This window comes from Benincasa hispida, chromosome 6 (genome assembly GCF_027475165.1).
Source record: "Benincasa hispida cultivar pf3 chromosome 6, pf3_genome.v1.1, whole genome shotgun sequence".
NCBI lineage: Eukaryota > Viridiplantae > Streptophyta > Magnoliopsida > Cucurbitales > Cucurbitaceae > Benincasa > Benincasa hispida.
The window spans coordinates 43981897-43999892 of NC_143483.1; the positions used below are offsets into that span (position 1 = coordinate 43981897).

General features: G+C 35.0%; 1 protein-coding gene across 1 annotated transcript; it reads right to left on the minus strand.

Annotated features, from left to right (window-relative positions):
- Positions 1–12523: 12523 nt before the first annotated feature.
- Positions 12524–16198, minus strand: LOC120078634 (peroxisomal adenine nucleotide carrier 1-like). The gene is made up of 5 exons (XM_039032922.2): positions 15757–16198; positions 14783–15014; positions 13832–13978; positions 13515–13672; positions 12524–13415 (listed from the first exon to the last, which is right to left on the minus strand). The coding sequence occupies exons 1-5, from the start codon at positions 15897–15899 to the stop codon at positions 13142–13144; spliced, it is 954 nt and encodes a 317-aa protein (XP_038888850.1). The 5' UTR covers positions 15900–16198; the 3' UTR covers positions 12524–13141.
- Positions 16199–17996: the final 1798 nt, after the last annotated feature.

The following is a 17996-nucleotide window of genomic DNA, read 5'->3' on the forward strand; positions in this document are numbered from 1 at the left end:
AGAAAATAATGTATTCATAATTTAACATTTGAAAATATGGGTACTGAGGTTACCTTTTAGATCGAGTCAATAAATTCTTATATTGACCGCATGTGACCGAACATATCCAACATCATGCTTATCATAGCATTCATTTTATAATTCATGTCGGTTGGGATTGGTGTCCTAATTCTCCCAATGGTCTTGAAGTTTGTAAACTTTTTGTACACACATTGTTATTAATAAAATAAAGTCATTTTATATGCATTTACTCAAATCCAATAAACTAAGATCCGTGGTTATTTCATGTAACTTAAGCATGTATGTGAGACATACAAGTGGATCATGCCTTAAGTAATAACCTAAATGATCTGTAGTATAAGGATAAAGAAGGGATACCTTATCCTGATGACATTACAGATACGACCCGCTTTGTAGATTTGTAGATGTTATAAGTGTTGTAAAGTGCTACAAATAGTCTGATCCTGACCATTCATATGGAGACATGCGAGCATGGGTATTATATACAAAGAATTTGCATAAGAGTGGACGACGAGATTATTAGTCTCTTTATATAATACTGTTGATAATTGAGACTTACATTTCACTAAAATGACCATAGATGACATGACCTTAATCCTGAGTGAGTTAAGAACTCCTGCCTATGAGGGCAGTCCTTTGATTAGTATGGGTGAGAGTGGCCAGATTGCCAACTCAACAAGCCTACCTTTTTGGGAATTCGTCTGATTGAGGAGCTGGGAACTCAGCTACACAAGATGAAATTCACTCCTTCTCCGAAGCAGGGTAAGTAGATAAATTGCTCCCTTAAGAGTTTATTCTGGGTCTTGAACATAGTGGTCACACCCTCCCTTTGGAAGAGATGACTCGGTCATAGTAGAACTATGACTTATTGTTTATTAGAGGAATCAGTGGTACCTAAGGAGTTAGATGTAACTACCGAGGCAAAATGGTAAATTGACCTAATTGTACTGAGCGATTTGTGGAGGGTCATCGCACTGTTGATTGGTCATATGGATACAGAAATATATTTGTAGCGCGAAGAGTGCAACTGTCAATCTTTAGTGAAGTGACCAACAGTTAACGGATGGTGGATCTCGTGACTAAAGAGTTTAGTCAGTTATTCATGTATCGTTGGAGCTTCAAACTACAGGTCCATGAAGTCCCCTTGGTAGCTCAATGGGTTCAAGTTGAGAATCAAATTTTGGGTTAGTTTGTGATAACGGACAAAAATGTATGTTATTACAGTGCTAAGTTATTAAACAATGCAGGTTTGCGTTCATAAAAATATACAAGATTGCGTCCAAAAGCGCTAAGTTCACAATATTGTGGTCGCATGCGTCCATCGAATTAAAATAGTTAACTTATGTATTTTTGTGCAGAATATGCATTGACGCAAGGTGGAAAATGCGATCTATAGAAATCAATGGTTGAGTGCATCAAAAGATTGCGTTACCGCAAGGCTATGCGGTCATTTGCGCTTGCAAATATCTACTCAAGAAGGTTGTTGCATAGAGCCGGCGCAACTTGGTGGGCACATCTGGGTGAAAATCATAATAAATCACGATGGGACAGAAAGCTGATGATGGTCGATTCCGAATTAAGTTGACAAGCCGTTAACGAACTACACTAGCAAGTACACTCAACTTGTCGGTGACAAATATTTGGCGCATCAGATAGAGAATTAATGCCATCCCATCAATGCAATCATACGAGAGAAGAAGCCTTTCACCCCGAAGCTCTATAAATACCAGAGGCCACCTTCAGTAAAGGAGTTCGTCTAGTTCGATAGTTAGATAATTTTCCCTTAGATAGAAGTAGCCTTGTTCATAGTTTTTTTCTTTTACTTAGAAGGCGGAGCAAGAAAAGGGAAGAGAGGCCAGAAGATCGCTTTGGTCAGCTCGAGAAAGAACCCAGAAGGTGTGGAAAAGCAGAGAGAGGGCCGACTCTCGCGAGAGCGAGATTATCTTTTAAGCAAAATAAAGAAGAACAGTGTAAAAGCCTTGGGAAGCAAGAGATTGCTACCATGCTCTTTATTCTTATTTCGCATTATTATTTTGTATTTCAATTCTATATCTATAAAATGGAACTTGCTTATCTACATCTGTTCACTCTCTTAAAAGCACACATTAGTAGCTAAATCTATCGAATGGGTTGAGAATAACATAGCTAACATGACCTAGGATCTTCAATGCATGCGATTATCTTGTCTTATGTTGCACACAACACCTCTTTAGAGCTACTCAAGAGAGAGTTTTAAGAAAGAACCTGAGACTTAAGAGAGCTAAGTTAAAATCTAGACTCGAGAGAGTAAGATTAGATCTACATAAGCAAGAGATAGGGACTTAGAGATAAGCTCTGTTTTCCAACATGCATCGCATGCACCCTAGAGATAGGTTATGGTATTATGCAGTCGCCTTGTATATGTGTGTGTCATTCGTCATCGCATAGACAAGAATATAGGCTTAAGTGTAGGTCCTATAGACTTATCTCATATATCACATGTGTTCTAAAACTAGAAGTCATAGAATTTGCGTTGAGAGATGATTTGCTATTGTATGTGTGTTGCATGATTGCATAACATGAACGTAATAATAGGAAGTGTTAGCTAAACCCCTTCTCAACCCGTTCCCTGCATACTCATCGCATGCGTTGAGAGATGATTTGCTATTGTATGTGCGTTGAAAGTATACACGATCCAGCTACAAGTTGACTATACAATAGTTACTCGCTTGATCTCTAAACGATCGAGTAGCAAAGTCTATACGATAGGCTTCATCTTCTTCACGATCGAGTACATCGTCTATACGATAGACAGTCTTTATCTCCCACTTACTCGATCGTCTACATCCTGTTTTCTTCAATCCAAGATCATACAAAGCCCACAACTCCTAGATTCTCACATCGAGAATACCAAGGTAACACTTATGGTGGTGTTGTTCGAATTCAGTTCGAGGATCGAGTTGGACTCGATTGGGTTCGAGGTGCATCTAGTTGTTCGTGTTGTTGGTTGTTCCATTCGTTGCGTTCGAGTTCATCGTTGGATGCATTGGAAATCGATCGAGGGATATTTGAAGAAGGGTTCTTCAAAGGTATGCATACTCTATCCCTTGCTTGTTCATATTGAGAAGCATGCTGTAATTTCTAATTATTTATAATCTGTTTATTTCCATTTAAGATTGTAATTGTTGTGCTCATTCTGAATAGGATTTGGAATGATCCACTTCTGCTACTCATGGAGATCTCTGTTTAGATTTCCTTCAATCTCATCCTGTCTGTCACTGATAATACTAAGGCGATACTCTGAAGTGAACTTATTATCGTTAAAGGTAGACGCCGATGGTACCCACCCTGCAGATGGTTGTTCCATGCCATTACTATTTGCTAGCATAGACGAAGGCGCGGTGGAAAAGTTTTGTGGGGGATCATCTATGGAATGATCTTATAAGTCTTCATAAACGTTGATTGTATTATGCAAAGAAACAGAAGGATTAAGAGAAACTAATTCAGAAACAACACACTGCAGTGGCCACACTGTATGTTCGACGGGTTCTTCAGGCACATACAAATGTCTCTCGTGCACTATCATCATGCAAATTAAAGTGTAAGTACTAGAATATGCTAGTGAATTGAACTTATGTTGAATAACGAACTAACCGATGCACACTTGAACACCTTCTTTTGAAGCGTGCTTCATGGTATAGATCGGACGCAGGTCCATCTCATAATAGAAGGAATAGTGTCTCGTATAGTTAAACCTATGCAAATATGTATCCAGGAATATGATAATAATGAATATGATCAATTGAAGATGTATCATAACAGTAGTGGACATGCCTGTAGGGCAAGCGAAAACTTGGGAAAGCTGAATTTTATGATATAGGATCGGTTAGCTGTACTATTATCCTAGTAAATATTTGGTTTCCCGACAAAGTGCTCTCTGCAAACCTCCTAACATTCTTTCCATAAGATAATCCCCGAATCCATGCTATTGAAATGGCAAACATCATCAACATCAAGGAACAATGTTGTATCAATGGAAGTGTGCTCGTCCTTTCCCATCATTGTAAGTTTAATGTAGTATACAAGTGGGAGATGATACTGGGGTATGCCCTAGTTTATTATATTGTATTGTACATTAGTCTCTCGAGTCATTAAGACAAGTAGGAGATTGTTGGGATTGATGTCCTAATTCTCCCGGAGTCTTGTTGTTTTGTAAAGATACACATTGTTTAATGAATAAAATAAGTACTATTTAATTCTGACATTTACTCATGTCCAATAAATAAAGCTCTTTGGTTATGTTATGTGAACTAAAGAATGTATATGTGATATACAAGTGAATCATGCCTTAAGTGATAACCTAAATAGGTCTATAGTATAAGGATTAAGGTGGGATACCTGATCCTGGTGACATTATGGATACGACCCGCTTTGTAGAGGTTTTGCAAGTGTTGTAAACTACTACAGATGGTAGATCCTAACCATTCATGTGTAGACGTGCGAGCAGGGGTGTCCTATACAAAGAGTTTGTATAAGACCTGGACCATAAGATGACTAGACTCTATATATAACACCGTTGATACTAGAGACTTGCATCTCACCTAAACGACCATAGGAGACACAACCTCAATCCTGAGTGTTTTGGGAACTCCTGCCTTTGAGGGCAGTCCTTTGATTAGTATGGGTGAGAGTGGCCAGATTGCCAACTCAACATGCCTATCTTTTTAGGGACTTGTCTGATCTGGGAGTTGGGAACTCAATCCACAAGATGGAATTCACTCCTTTCCCGAAGTAGGGATAAGTAGAGAGATTGTTCCCTTAAGGGCTGATTCCGGGGCTTGAAAATAGTTGCCACAACTTCTCTTTGGAAGAGAAGACTCAGTCATAGTAGGATTATGACTTTTGCTAGACGATCGCTTAGCTTTAGCTAAACGATTGGGCATCGACTTATACGAATACGATAGATCTTCGCCATCTCCCACTTTTCCAATCATGTACACAATCGGTGTTTCCTTTTTCGTCTGTCTCACACCAAATCTGAATAGAGCCCACCCTTTGGATTCTCACATTGAGAATACCAAGGTAACCTTCTTGGTGGTGTCATACTCAACTCGACACCGTCGAGGTTCTGTGGAGGCCGTTCGTGTTGCTGAGGAGTTCGTGACCGAGGCGATCATTGAGGACGAGTGCGAAGTGTTCGTGCAGTGTTGCGATCGTGGTGTTTGCGCGTTCGAGGTTGCAGTTGTTCGAGCGTTCGTGAGCAAGGAGCATGGAGACGAGTCTACAAATGTTCGTAGAGTGTTCTCCTTATTCATTTGTAGTTGTTCATGCTGTAATTTCTATACTAATTATATAACCGCATATTTCTGTACGACTGTAATTTGTAATGTTCATTCATGATTGTAATTTGTAATATTCCTTCATAGACAAAATGCTTGATCGTTTAGGTGAAGTATACGATCGTGTAGAAAAAGGTAAGCGATCGTTTAAACGATCGTGTAGGATAAACTAAGCAATCTTCTATACGATCATTTAGTAAATGTCGGACGCTAAACGATCGCTTAGGAAAAGGTAAACGATCGTTTAGTAAATAGCGCGCGCGGGTGTAATCGCAATCGCTTAGCATATCATATAGGTAAGCGATCGTTCAAGCACTATCATATAGGCACAGGTTTTGCTAAGCGATGACACTCTTCAACACAATGTCCACGCCTCCCATGCTTAATACACCGTGAGCTATTTAAGCGCCTCAAAGTGATTTTTCAACTTACTCATCCGTTATGAAAACAGAAGAGATGTCGTCCTATTACCTCTTTAACCATCCAATTAATAGACAATGAATATCATCACATCATATTCATAACTTATGAATTAATATCATATATTAATCATAGTATTTTTCCTCCACTAGATATAAATCAAATTTAAATCCAATTTCCTCCAAATTAGTGTATCTCATACATAAAGTCAATTATATCATATATAATTAACTAGTTCAATTATATCATATATAATCAAACTCCCTCTTGTCAATTTGAATATTTCAAACTGACCCAAAAACTGATTCAACTTGTATCCAAGCTACCAAGGGGGCCTTGTGGACCTATGACTCAAAGCTCCAACGGTACGTGAATTACTAACTAAACTCTTTAGCCACGATATCCACCATCCGTTAACTGCTAGGCATTCCACTAAAGATCGATAGCTGAATTCTTCTTACCATAGATATATTTCTATGTCTATTGGATATAACCAATCATCAGTATGATAGCCCTTCACAGATGCTCGTAAGTACAATTGGGCCAATTTACCATTTTTCCCCTGTAGTTACATCTTACTCCTTAAGTACCACTGATCCCTCTAATGAACAATACAACATAATCCTACTATGTGTGAACACCTCTTGGGCCATGAGAAGGTGTGTGACGTCACATCGTTCAAGCCCTGGGATCAGCCCTTAAGGGAGCAATCTATCTACTTACCCCTGCTTCGGGAAAGAAGTGAACTCCATCTTGTGAAGCTGAGTTCTCAGCTCCCAAATCAGACGAATCCCCAAAGTGGTAGGTTTGAGTCGGCGCTCTGGCCACTCGCACCCATGCAAATCAAAGGACTGCCCTTAATGGAAGGAGTTCCCAACTCACTCAAGATTTAGGTCATGTTACCTATGGTCATCCCAGTAAAGTGAAGTCTCTGTCATGAACGGAGTTATATGACGAGACGTTAACACTTCATGGTCAGGTCTTATACAAACTCTTTATATAGGATGTCCCCGCTCGCATGTCCCCTATACGAATGATCAGGATCAGATCATCTGTGACAAGTCACAACACTTATAACTATTCCACAAAGCGGGCTGCATCTGTAGTGTTATCAGGATAAGGTTTCCCTCCTATATTCATATACTACAGACCATTTTGGTTGTCACTTAAGACATGATCCACTTATTTGTGACTACATACATGCTTAAGTTACATAAAGACAACCAGGGATATTAAGTTTATTCGTTTATGGTAAGATAAAAAATATCTAAATTTGTAAAGTCATGAAGTGAAGTAAATATCACATATATTATACATCACAAGCGTTCTTACAAAGTTGCTTACAAACTACAGGACATGAGACTTCAGGGCACAAACCTCAACAACTATATTTACACAAGGTCATAACTCTATCATCAAAAGGAACCTTGTCTTCCCAAAAGTCGAAATGGTTCCTTTTATGTTGAAAGTAATGCAGTCTTCTTGGCTGGTAACAACCCGCGCGTAAGGCCTCATGAACTACACCACTACTAAAAATGGTGTTTAGGTCAATGTACGGACCTTGTTTTCCTGAAAGCTTAAAGCTATGGGCGAGTTAACTTCCTCTTAATAAAAATATTTGCATTCTTGATATGGGATAGGCTCATATACTGCGCTAGAAACCATTCTTCTTGGGGAATCTTGTAACGAGGTTGTGTCGTTGCTTATCTGAAAATTTTGATTTCCATAGAAATCCAGTTAACAAAAACACATTTCAAAAACTTTACTGCATATACCAATACCGACTATATTACAGTTCCACCTCCATTAATTAACCGATATCGATTTATCAATGTATCCTTCTTCCTATTGACTTACTATTATATGACCAAATCGACATGACCATCAACGAAGCACATGTTGGGTTTTATGCCCTAAAACTCATAAATAGTAAATGTTATTAATTGATTGTCATCAATAAAGAACTATGAATGTTAATTCAATAAATGTTATCGCTTGTATTGTTGTCTATTTTATCTTAATATCCCTAAATTTAATAAATTAACATCCTAAGTTGTGTTATGAGTCTTGAACTATATGTGGAGACATAGAAGGCTCAATGTTCAAGATACAACCTAAATGGTCTATAGTATAGGGATAAGACTGGGTACCTTATCCTGGTAACACTATGAATACGACCCACTTTGTATATGGTACAAACGTAATGATCCAAGGCATTCGTGTAGGTGATACGCGAGTGGGGGTATCCTATGAAATGAGTTTGCATAAAACTGGATCGTGAAATAGTAACCACTAGATGTAACACTGTTGACTAGTCAGGTTTTTATTTCCAATAGGATGATCTATACGACTTAGTCTTAATCCTGAGTATATTATGAACTCCTGTTCATGAGGGATTGTCCTTTGATTTGTATAGGTGAGGGTGGTCAATTCTTCGACCCAATAAGCCTACCATTTTGGGGACAAGATCGTGTGAGGAGCTAGAAACATAATACTACAAGATGGAATCTGCTCCTTCCCACGTTAAGGGTAAATAATAAGTGTTCCTTCAAGTGGTGTCTCTGAGACTTGAACAAAGGACCTTACCCTCTCGTTGACCTGAGAGGGGTTTTTGTTTATTGTTGAACCATAAACATATTATTCATTAGAGGAGCACTGGTACTTAAGGAGTCGGAGGTAACCCAAGGGTAAAATGATAACCCAGTTGGAGTTATAAACACTTGTGAAAGACTAACTTGATGATATTAGTCTATCCATGGACATAGAAATATATCTGTAGTGAGAAGAGTGCAACTGTGTATCTTTAGTTGAGTGTACCTTAACGAATATTGATTAATTTGGTTAATGAGTTTAGCCAATTAATCTCATATCGTTGGAGCTTCTGATTTACAAGTCTACCAGGTCCCCTCATTAGCTCACTATTGGATACCTAAGAGGAATAATTTGAATTGTTCAAATTAATTTAAGAAAACTATATATTAATGTGATTAATATATAATTAATTATGGATATGATCTATAATTAAATTGGAAAGTAATATTTAAATAAGATTCAAATTAATTAACTCAAGTGAATTAGATTCACAAAGAATTATTTAATAGAGAGGTTTTGCACATATACATGTGATATTTATGATAATTAAATATATACATTAAATCATGTTTATTGTATAAATGGTTAATTATTTATTGTGCAAATTTAAATTAAATCGGTGTTATTTAATTAAATTGACTAATTGATTAAATAAATGTTATTTAATTAATTATAGAAAAGAAAAATATATTAGGAAAAGGGCTGGGTCCTTCTCTATATAAATATCTCCCTTTGGCCCTTTGCAAATACATATTCTCATATAATCTCATTGCAGAGAAATTCTCACAATACACAACACCCTAGTGTTATTGTGTAGACTTTTATGTGAGCCTCACTACTCTCCAAAACCCTATTCTCCTCTCCTTGTCCCAATAGAATAACAAGGTAACTCTCGTGGTAGGGTTCGAGATCGCTTAAGGAGTTGTTTGTGATCAAGATCGTTTGGAGATCTGTTCGTTGGAACCTTGGAAAGGTTTATTCGTGACATTAAAGAATCTACAAAGATAAGAAGTGTTCTAATCTTTTCCCTAATGCATGTTAATTTACATGTTTATACATTATGTTTAGCATAATGATTTTGTTTATTGTAAAAATTGAACTGTGGGATGCAAAGTGTTCTAAAAAAACGCTTCTGTTGCGGGAACACACAATTACATCATAGACGATAAGGAAGTCGATTTCTACGTTGATAAGTTTAAACAGAACATATAAAAAATCAAATAAAGTTGATATGAGTACCGATGAACGAATGGAATACTAAATAAACTAATATGACCAGATTAATGACGACTTCGTACTACTTCAAAAGTTACGATAGAAAACATGCAAGTTCCAGTTTTAGACAATATTGGAATGTATACATTCCTCGAAGCCCTAATTGTATGTATTCTAAACAATTAATCGAAGATGATTGTCAGTTAAAATGAAGTAAAAAATCGAAATAAAAGGTAGAATATGTTACACTTACATGAGGACGAGCGAACAAATGATCAATGAACATTGAAAAATGGAAATTGAAAACGGAATGGTGAGGAAGTAAAGAAGTGTGGATTAAAATGGTCAACGGATTGTTTGAAATGGGGATGAATGACGATGTTTGATGTTGTCAACAATGACGAGATGAGGATAGTATTATCATTTTCATTCCACCTTTGAATTAATAATTTGAAATAAACAGCCTCAATCACAATCATATTGCTTTTGAAAAATTAGATGAGTAAACACTAACAATCACAATCACATTGGTTGACAACTGAGACTCGTTTCGATTGATGGTCCAATTAGAAGCAACCTAAATTACATTTTTTTTTTCATTCCCCGTGTAAATGTGGCCTTAAAAGAACCATCATGAAGTAGAGATTGAAAATATATCTTCAAACATAGCATGGATTCAAGGAACAATTTAGCATAGGACAATTTGTCTGAAAAGGAAATTCCAAAAGAAATATCTAAAAAAGGAAATTAGTGAAGTACAATTAAACAACGCTAACCTAGATTTAGAAATATTTCTTTAGAAAAAGGAAAAAAATTCAAAATATTGACGAAATTAGTCCAAAATCGACCGTCAACCATCCTTTTTTTTTTTTCTTCTTCCAATTTATGTGATGAGTGCCGACAAATAGGTCCTAATTAGTTTTGGAAGATGCAGTAGATGAAGTAGTATCCTTAGAAATTTACAAACCCTTTTTATTTATTTTTTTAATCTAAGAAGAATTAAAAAGGAAAAAAAATTGTAGGGGCAGTTTGCCCACCAACTTTTAAGTTGGAATAAATGACTCAATTTTAAAAAAAAAATTATCAAAATTTACATATTTATTGTGGTACATCTGTCTCTATCTTTCTCTCCTTTCTTATTTTTCACATTTATTGAAGAATAATATCCAAAATTTTTCTAGTAATTCGGGGTATTAGATTCTCCTTGTTCACACTATAAATTTGTTTTCATAAATTTTTATGGATTTCATATATTAATGTCACTGGATCCTACGCTATTTTTAAAAGTGTGTTGACGTGACATACAATAAGTGTGTTATCGAAAAATCTATCTCGCAACTCTACACCCCAAACATAAAGTTATGAACTCCAACATATTAACTTCACACTAATTAATTTCACTCAATAGACCAACAATATCCTTAAAATTACTAATTACTAAAAGCACTTTATATTTGATTCCTATTTACAACCAGATATTGGGAACTCCACACATAGACTCCCCTGCTAATGAGAGGCTAACACCAACTTAACGGGAAAAAAAGGGAAGCATTTGGGGCAAGGAATTGATTATTATAGTTCTAAGTTATTACAATTGGATTATAATAGTTTGTGCTTGGGGTGTAGATTATTTTAGTTTAGGTTATAATAATATGTATTCAGGGTGTAAATTATTTTAGTTTGGGAAGGAAATAGTAAATACGGTAGCAAATAATAAAAAAATTGATGAATGTAAAATAGTAAAAACTGTAGTAAATAGTAAATATTTTAGCAAATGAGAGTTTTAAAATAGTATTAACTATAGCTAATTAGGGGTTTTTAAATAGTATTCACTATAGATTTATTATAGTCTTAGAATATTTTTTACCCAAATGGTCCCTAACGTTTCAAATGAGTCATTTTGGTCCCAAATTTTTAAAAATAGGTTTAAAAGATCTCTCCCTAAAAAAGAAAAAAAAAACTTTTTAATTGAATATAAAAATATTTGTAAATGCTTACGTGGTAATGTAACATGGAAAAAAAAAATGTTTTTTAATCATTTCCTTTCTTTCTCCCTCCTCCTCTTCGGCCTTTCTCATTCTCTCCTCTCAGTCTCTCTCTCTATGCAATGAATGGTTGATTGTTTGATCCTTTTTATTCTCAAGTATAGGTCTTTAAAGCTTCAACATATTCCTTTGATTTTTCCGTCATTATCTTGATTTGAATAAAATAGGAAGCGAGGAGGAGAGGCGAAAGATATTAAAAAAATATACTTTTTTCATGTCTTGCCGCATAAATATTTACAAATATTTTTATATTCAATTAAAAAGTTTTTTTTTAATCTTTCAAACCAATTCTCGAAAACTCACTGCTCAAAATGGCTAATTTAAAACTTCAAGAATTAAATGCAAAAAATAGATAAAAAATTACCTTTTTAATTTTATTTTGTATTATTTATTTATTTGTTATGAGTCCCCTTCAACTATGCAAAAGTGCTACTTTAAACCTTTAACTCGAGGTACATGCTTCATTTTACATTTTTAATTCTAAGTTTTAGAAATTTTCGATTTGGTCCTAAATTATAAAAATGCTACATTTTTATCTGTGAATTTTGAATTTCATTTGACCCTTTTCAACTGAATTTTTACTAATGCTTGTTTTTTGTCACTACGATTAACTTTCAGCTTATTAATCTAAAATAATTATAATTTGAATCTTTTAATTCATTTTAATAGTGAAAAAAAAATTAATGAAAAATAACTTAAATAAAATGAATTCAATCCTATCTAAATTAATTAATAGCAAATTAACACGTAAACTAAAAATGAGCCACCATCTTGAAATCTAGAACCATGTGAAAACAATACTCAAAAGATGTGGTATAACATCTTGAAATAGAGAATCAAATGCAAACTACACTCAGGAGTAAAATAGTAATATTTGAAAATCAATGGACGAAATGAAAATAATAATCAAAATTTAAGGATCAAAAAGATATTTCACCAAAAATTATATGGAAAGAAATGTAGGATTACAAACTAACTTACATGGACTACTAATTGACTTATGGCATTGGCAAATTATATGGAAAGAAATGTAGGATTACAAACTAACTTACATGGACTACTAATTGACTTATGGCATTGGCTACAGTCATGTTCTAACTAAACAGAATCCCCTCTAACAAAATATTCTGCATTTCATCGTAAAATGCTAATTATTAGTTAAATTGTAAATTTGAACTCTATGACTTGGAGAAACTTATAACTTAGTCCCTATGATTTGATACAACCTCATAAATAGTCTCTACAGTTTGATAAATTCTTTGTAAATAATCTTTTAAAACTATTTATGAAACTTTTATCAAACGATAGAGACTGAATTCAAATTTTAAACCATGAAGAAGACTAAATTCTAATTATAAACCATGAAGACTAAATTTTAACTTTCTCCAAATCTTAAGGACCAAATTAGCAATTTACCCATCATTATTTTGATAAAGATCAAAAAGCTTGCATTATTTCCATGGGAATGGTGCTTATTCCCATGTTATTGCTTCTTCTTCTTCACAGGTTTTTGGCCTTTATTGAACACCTTCAGCTACTTTTAAGTTTAGGTCTAGTAAGCAATAGATACCTTCTGGTTGCAAGTATTAAAACCCAAGTACTTGAAGTAATCTTCTCTTTTATCATCAAAAGAAGAGCTGAACTAAGTACAGTCTTCAAGATCTGTGCTTGCAATCCCTTGAAAAAACCTAGTATCCCTTCCTTTCTCCAAATAGAATGAACAACACCTGGAACTGTTCGGCGAACCTTTGAACGATTTTCTTTAGTATCATCGTCGTGTGCAGCTTGGATCATCACCTTACACCTGTACGCAGAGGGGAAAAAAAACTTCATTGTTTCAGCATGCCGGTGTTTGAAGGACAAGGATATGAGAATTTTGGTGAAGAAAGAAAAAATTATGCACCTGATTGCAGGATATGTCAAAACGGTGGCAATGCTTTTCGAAATTGCACCTATTACAAAAGCTGTAAAAGCAGAAAGAACTACTGGAGGTGAACCTTGTTCTGATTTATTCTTTTTTCCTTCGAGGATGTTCTGCTTCAGCTGATCAAATACTGTATACTGAAATAAATCATTAGATGATGGGTCAAACCTAGAGTGCAATCACAAAAAAGAATGGAAGATATATTGGCTGGAGAGAACTTTGCAAGTTGAATGACTTCGTCACACCGAGTACCGACAAATGGATGACTGAAAATTAGCAATGGATAGGATAAATACCTGAATGGCAGGGTTTGCAGTGAGCAGCAAAGAAATTCCAAGTCCATCAAATGCATCACTCCAACTGCCCTCTGTCAGGGTCTTGAAAAGCCCTTTCGATTTTCCGAAGGCGCTTGTCTGCATTCTCGAGGAAGCAGTATCCAAAGGCTACATGACAGAAAACCAAGAAAGAGTTTCTTCAGTTAAACCTTAAAATTTAATATTTCATTTATCCCAAAAAAATTTCAATATTTCATCAGTACTTGTTCTTGTCCATACAAAACTTCACAAAGAGGCCTGAAACTTTATATAACGATGGCATTCATCAAACTACACATCTGAATGTGGCACTCGATATCGTAATAAAAGCAATCGATATCGTAATAAAAGCAAACCTATCTTTTAACAAGCAGGATGGACTGAAACTAGAAGTGGATGGACAAAGAGTGAAGTATGCTTTGCTTTCTTGAATTATTTCTTCATCCATTCATTCTAGAAAAATTGCATCACTGAATTGAGAAATTACAACATGTGAACGAATATGAAGCCAAAACCTTATTTTGGTTCACAAGACTAAGCTCTAAATATTAGTGACCATAATACCAAACATCACAGGCAAATGTTGGCTGATCATCTCTTAATTCACGTAAGTGTGAAAATAATGTTATAAGCATCATAATTCATACTCACTCTTCTATGTAGCCAAAAGAATGATATGTCAGCTTCAACACACATCACATAAAAGGTCGAGATCTATTATTTTTAGAAATTAAAACATCAAAATAACACGTTTCACGGATCCTAAAAAAGAAAATACTATGTGTAAAGTTGGCAATTAAAATAATAGCAATAAGCTAATTACAAATAAATAATAAAAATCATGCTTTCCTCTAAGAACACAAATTCAGGGCTTGCGTAGATGGAAAGATTGTCTTTTATTCACCAGAAGGTTCACAACAGAGATATATCAACCTGAGTTAAAATGGCATTGCAAGCTCCAGCAGCAGCAGCAAGTAACAGGTTTGCTTTTGTTCCAATTGATTTAGCCCCAGTTTTTTCCAGATATAGTCTTTTGAAGTAGCTATACCCATAGAAGTACAAAAACTGAGAAACAAAAGATTGTAGATTCTTGGTTCCTAGTCCCTGGTACAGCGAAAGAACTTGATTGTTTTTTATTGCTTCCCACAACACATCTGAAAGATATCTACACAAGAAAAAACCAATGGAATCAATAGCTACACAAAAACGACAACTACATCCAACATTTTTGTGGCCTCTAATTAGTTTTCTAGCAGAAAAGCAGAACCATTGCAGTGAATGTGCTGGATTGTGTCAAAAGCGTTAATCAGAGGTACCAACTAACAAGTTTTCTATATTGCTTTGTTCTTCAACAAGCATCATTTCCTTAATGGTCTAAACGCCATGAACCCCAAACAAGCGATTTTGCATTGATACTTTAATTAAATCATCTCATCCAACTCACAATATTAGCTACAAAATACGTAACAAGAGATTTTCTAGATTTCAAGGAACCTGAAACAGCCGCAAATGCTTTCAAACTATCATTAAATTCCTAAGCTCACCAATCAACCACTTCAGAAGCGCTCAAATTCTATAGATCATTCAATTAAACAAAGAACAACCCTTACCAACTAAAATTCGCTAAAAGTACGTCGTCTGAGAAATCATGAGATCAATGACCAGATAGACTTCCAAAGATCATAAGATCGAATAAGAGGGGGGAAACAGAGCTCCAGTTATAATGTTAGGTACATTCATCAGAAACTAACTCAGTTTACTAAAGAAATTCCTTGAAAAACAGGGTAGCGACGATACCCCAGATCATGATTTGAGCGCAAAACAAGAAAGTTACCCCAATCCATCGAGATAACAGGGGAAACACACAAACCCAGATCAATAAAACCAAAAACGAAATTATGGGCAACCTGTATTTCTGTTGGCCATGAGCTCGAACCTCGGCTTGGTACTTGGACTTGCAAGTGTCAAGTGGGTACAAGACGGTGGTGCTGACGAGCGAACCGATCGCACCGGAAGTGGCCTCCGAGAGCGATTCAAGATCAAAACTCATGATTCTCTCTTCCTATGAATGAAATTTCAAGCAATTTCAAATGGAATTCTCTCGTTTTGTGGGTAGGTAAGGCTTTAAAATGGGAACAAACACAGGGAATTTCCGAGTAAGAGAATTGAGAGCGCGTGGTACCGGTGGCGTCTTTTGAAGAACTAGCTCCACCGTTCGGTTGGGGGTATTGGCCGTCGGATTAGGTTCACGGCGACTGGATCGACGGAGAAGATCGATCCACTTCCTAGGTCCCATTTGGCCTTTGTGTTTTCGATTTGAAGAGAAACTCAGCTACTTTTTTTGGACACTAGTAATAGTCTGCATGTTGCACGTGTTTTATGTATTTTTATGGGAAAAAAAACATTATTATTATTATTATTATTCTTGGTAAAAAAAATATATTTCCGTCCCTAATGGTCGTTTGATAGAAAATTTAAAAATATAAATTTGAAAACTAGAGATTAAATAAAAGTATGGTTGTTTTTCAAATATATGATTAATAGCATATTCAAAAATTGAATGCTAGTTTAACGTATTTGACTCAACTTATTTATAAATCACAAATTTAATTGCAGTTATTTACTAGTATTTAGTTGACAATAAATTATTATTTTGTAATATTATATCATTTAAAATATAATGTACAATACATATTGTATTTTTTTAAAACAAATTAATTGAATTTATAGTATGATAAGTTGTATTTTTTTCTTTTGGGTAAATGAGTGTTTGGGTCAAGGAGTTGGGAAGTGTGAAGGTGTGAATTTCACTCTTTGTTTAGTCAAGAAGTTTGTGGGCTTCTCGACTAAAAAACATGAATTCTACGCTTTGTTAACTTTTTACATTGGGGGTCCTAAGAGTTCACACAATGTTTTTATCTTTATTTAATATAATTCTGCATTTTAAGATTTAATATTCAAAGTCTGAATACAATGAAAACATAAAATTATCGTTTTCAGAATTTGCATATTACAGAATCCAAAAACAGTTTTTAAAATAGCATTTGAGGTATGTCAGGCACGGATTTGCTAAACTCAGTTAATCTGAAAACATAAAACATAATTCAGATTCTCTACCAAACAGTTCCTAAACTTTTCTCAAAAAAAAAAAAAAAAAAATAGTCCTTGAATTTTAGTTGGTAACGGATTAAATTATTACAAATTTAAAAATATAGAGACTAAATTGTTATCAACTAGATTAAATAGTTACTTTTACGAAAGTTGAATGATCCAGATTATTTTTATCTTAATTTTAAGGTAATCCATTTGTTTAGAAAATGCTCCAAAAAGCCAAATTTCACGTGTACCGGTGTGGAAACTTTGAGAGTATCGGAACAACCAAGTATTCAATGGTGTGGCGATCTCAATGCCATCACTTTTGGAGTCCATCCAAGATTTCTTCAACGAATTCACGTATCCAAGTCCTCCGACTGATTGCATTGATGGTTCAATCTCCTAGACTTCTTCACACTCACATACAAGTGATGCCATTGTCATGTGATACAGCTTGCCTCCAAGCTAAGATTAAGGGTGGTTTTGGTTGGGTTCTAAGAGATCATAACGGAGATATTGTTAGTGTGGATTGTGAGTTCATGATTGGATTTTTCAATTGATATTTTGTTGGAAATGTGGACAATAGGATATAGGATGTGGGCAATCCTTATATTGATCACCTCTTCTTTTCTTATTGAATCATATAGTCGTGATGCAATTCGTCTTCTTCTTTAAAAGGACATGAACTTAATTTTGGTGAAGTCGATCTCCGACAAAGTTCTCAGGATGGCTTCCTTGTTAGAGGTTTGTTCATTTTGACACGTTATTCACTCCCAAAATATTTTGATAGATGGTTTGGTTCATTGAATGTTGTATGAGACATGTTTTCATTTATTGATGACTCGTTTTTTTTTATTGGTTTGTTCGTCTTGTTGAGAGTCTCGAGAATGATGAATCTTCTCTGTTGAATATTTCATTTGTTGGCTTCATATTTTTCTAAGGCATTGGTCTCAAAAATAGTTTTATCATCGATGTTAGACAACATATTATTTTTCTGCATAATATCTTTTCCTATTCTGGAAATATCTTGACATATATGTTTTGCTTAATATTT

Bases quoted from the DNA above. Each gene is read 5' to 3' on its own strand.
- LOC120078634 (XM_039032922.2), bottom strand. From the start codon at position 15,899: ATGAGTTTTGATCTTGAATCGCTCTCGGAGGCCACTTCCGGTGCGATC. The intron at 15,015-15,756 runs GTTGCCCATAAT...TTTCTTGTGTAG, and splicing joins CATGGCCAACAGAAATACAG to ATATCTTTCAGATGTGTTGT. The intron at 13,979-14,782 runs GTTGATATATCT...TCTGTCATGTAG, and splicing joins GCAATGCCATTTTAACTCAG to CCTTTGGATACTGCTTCCTC.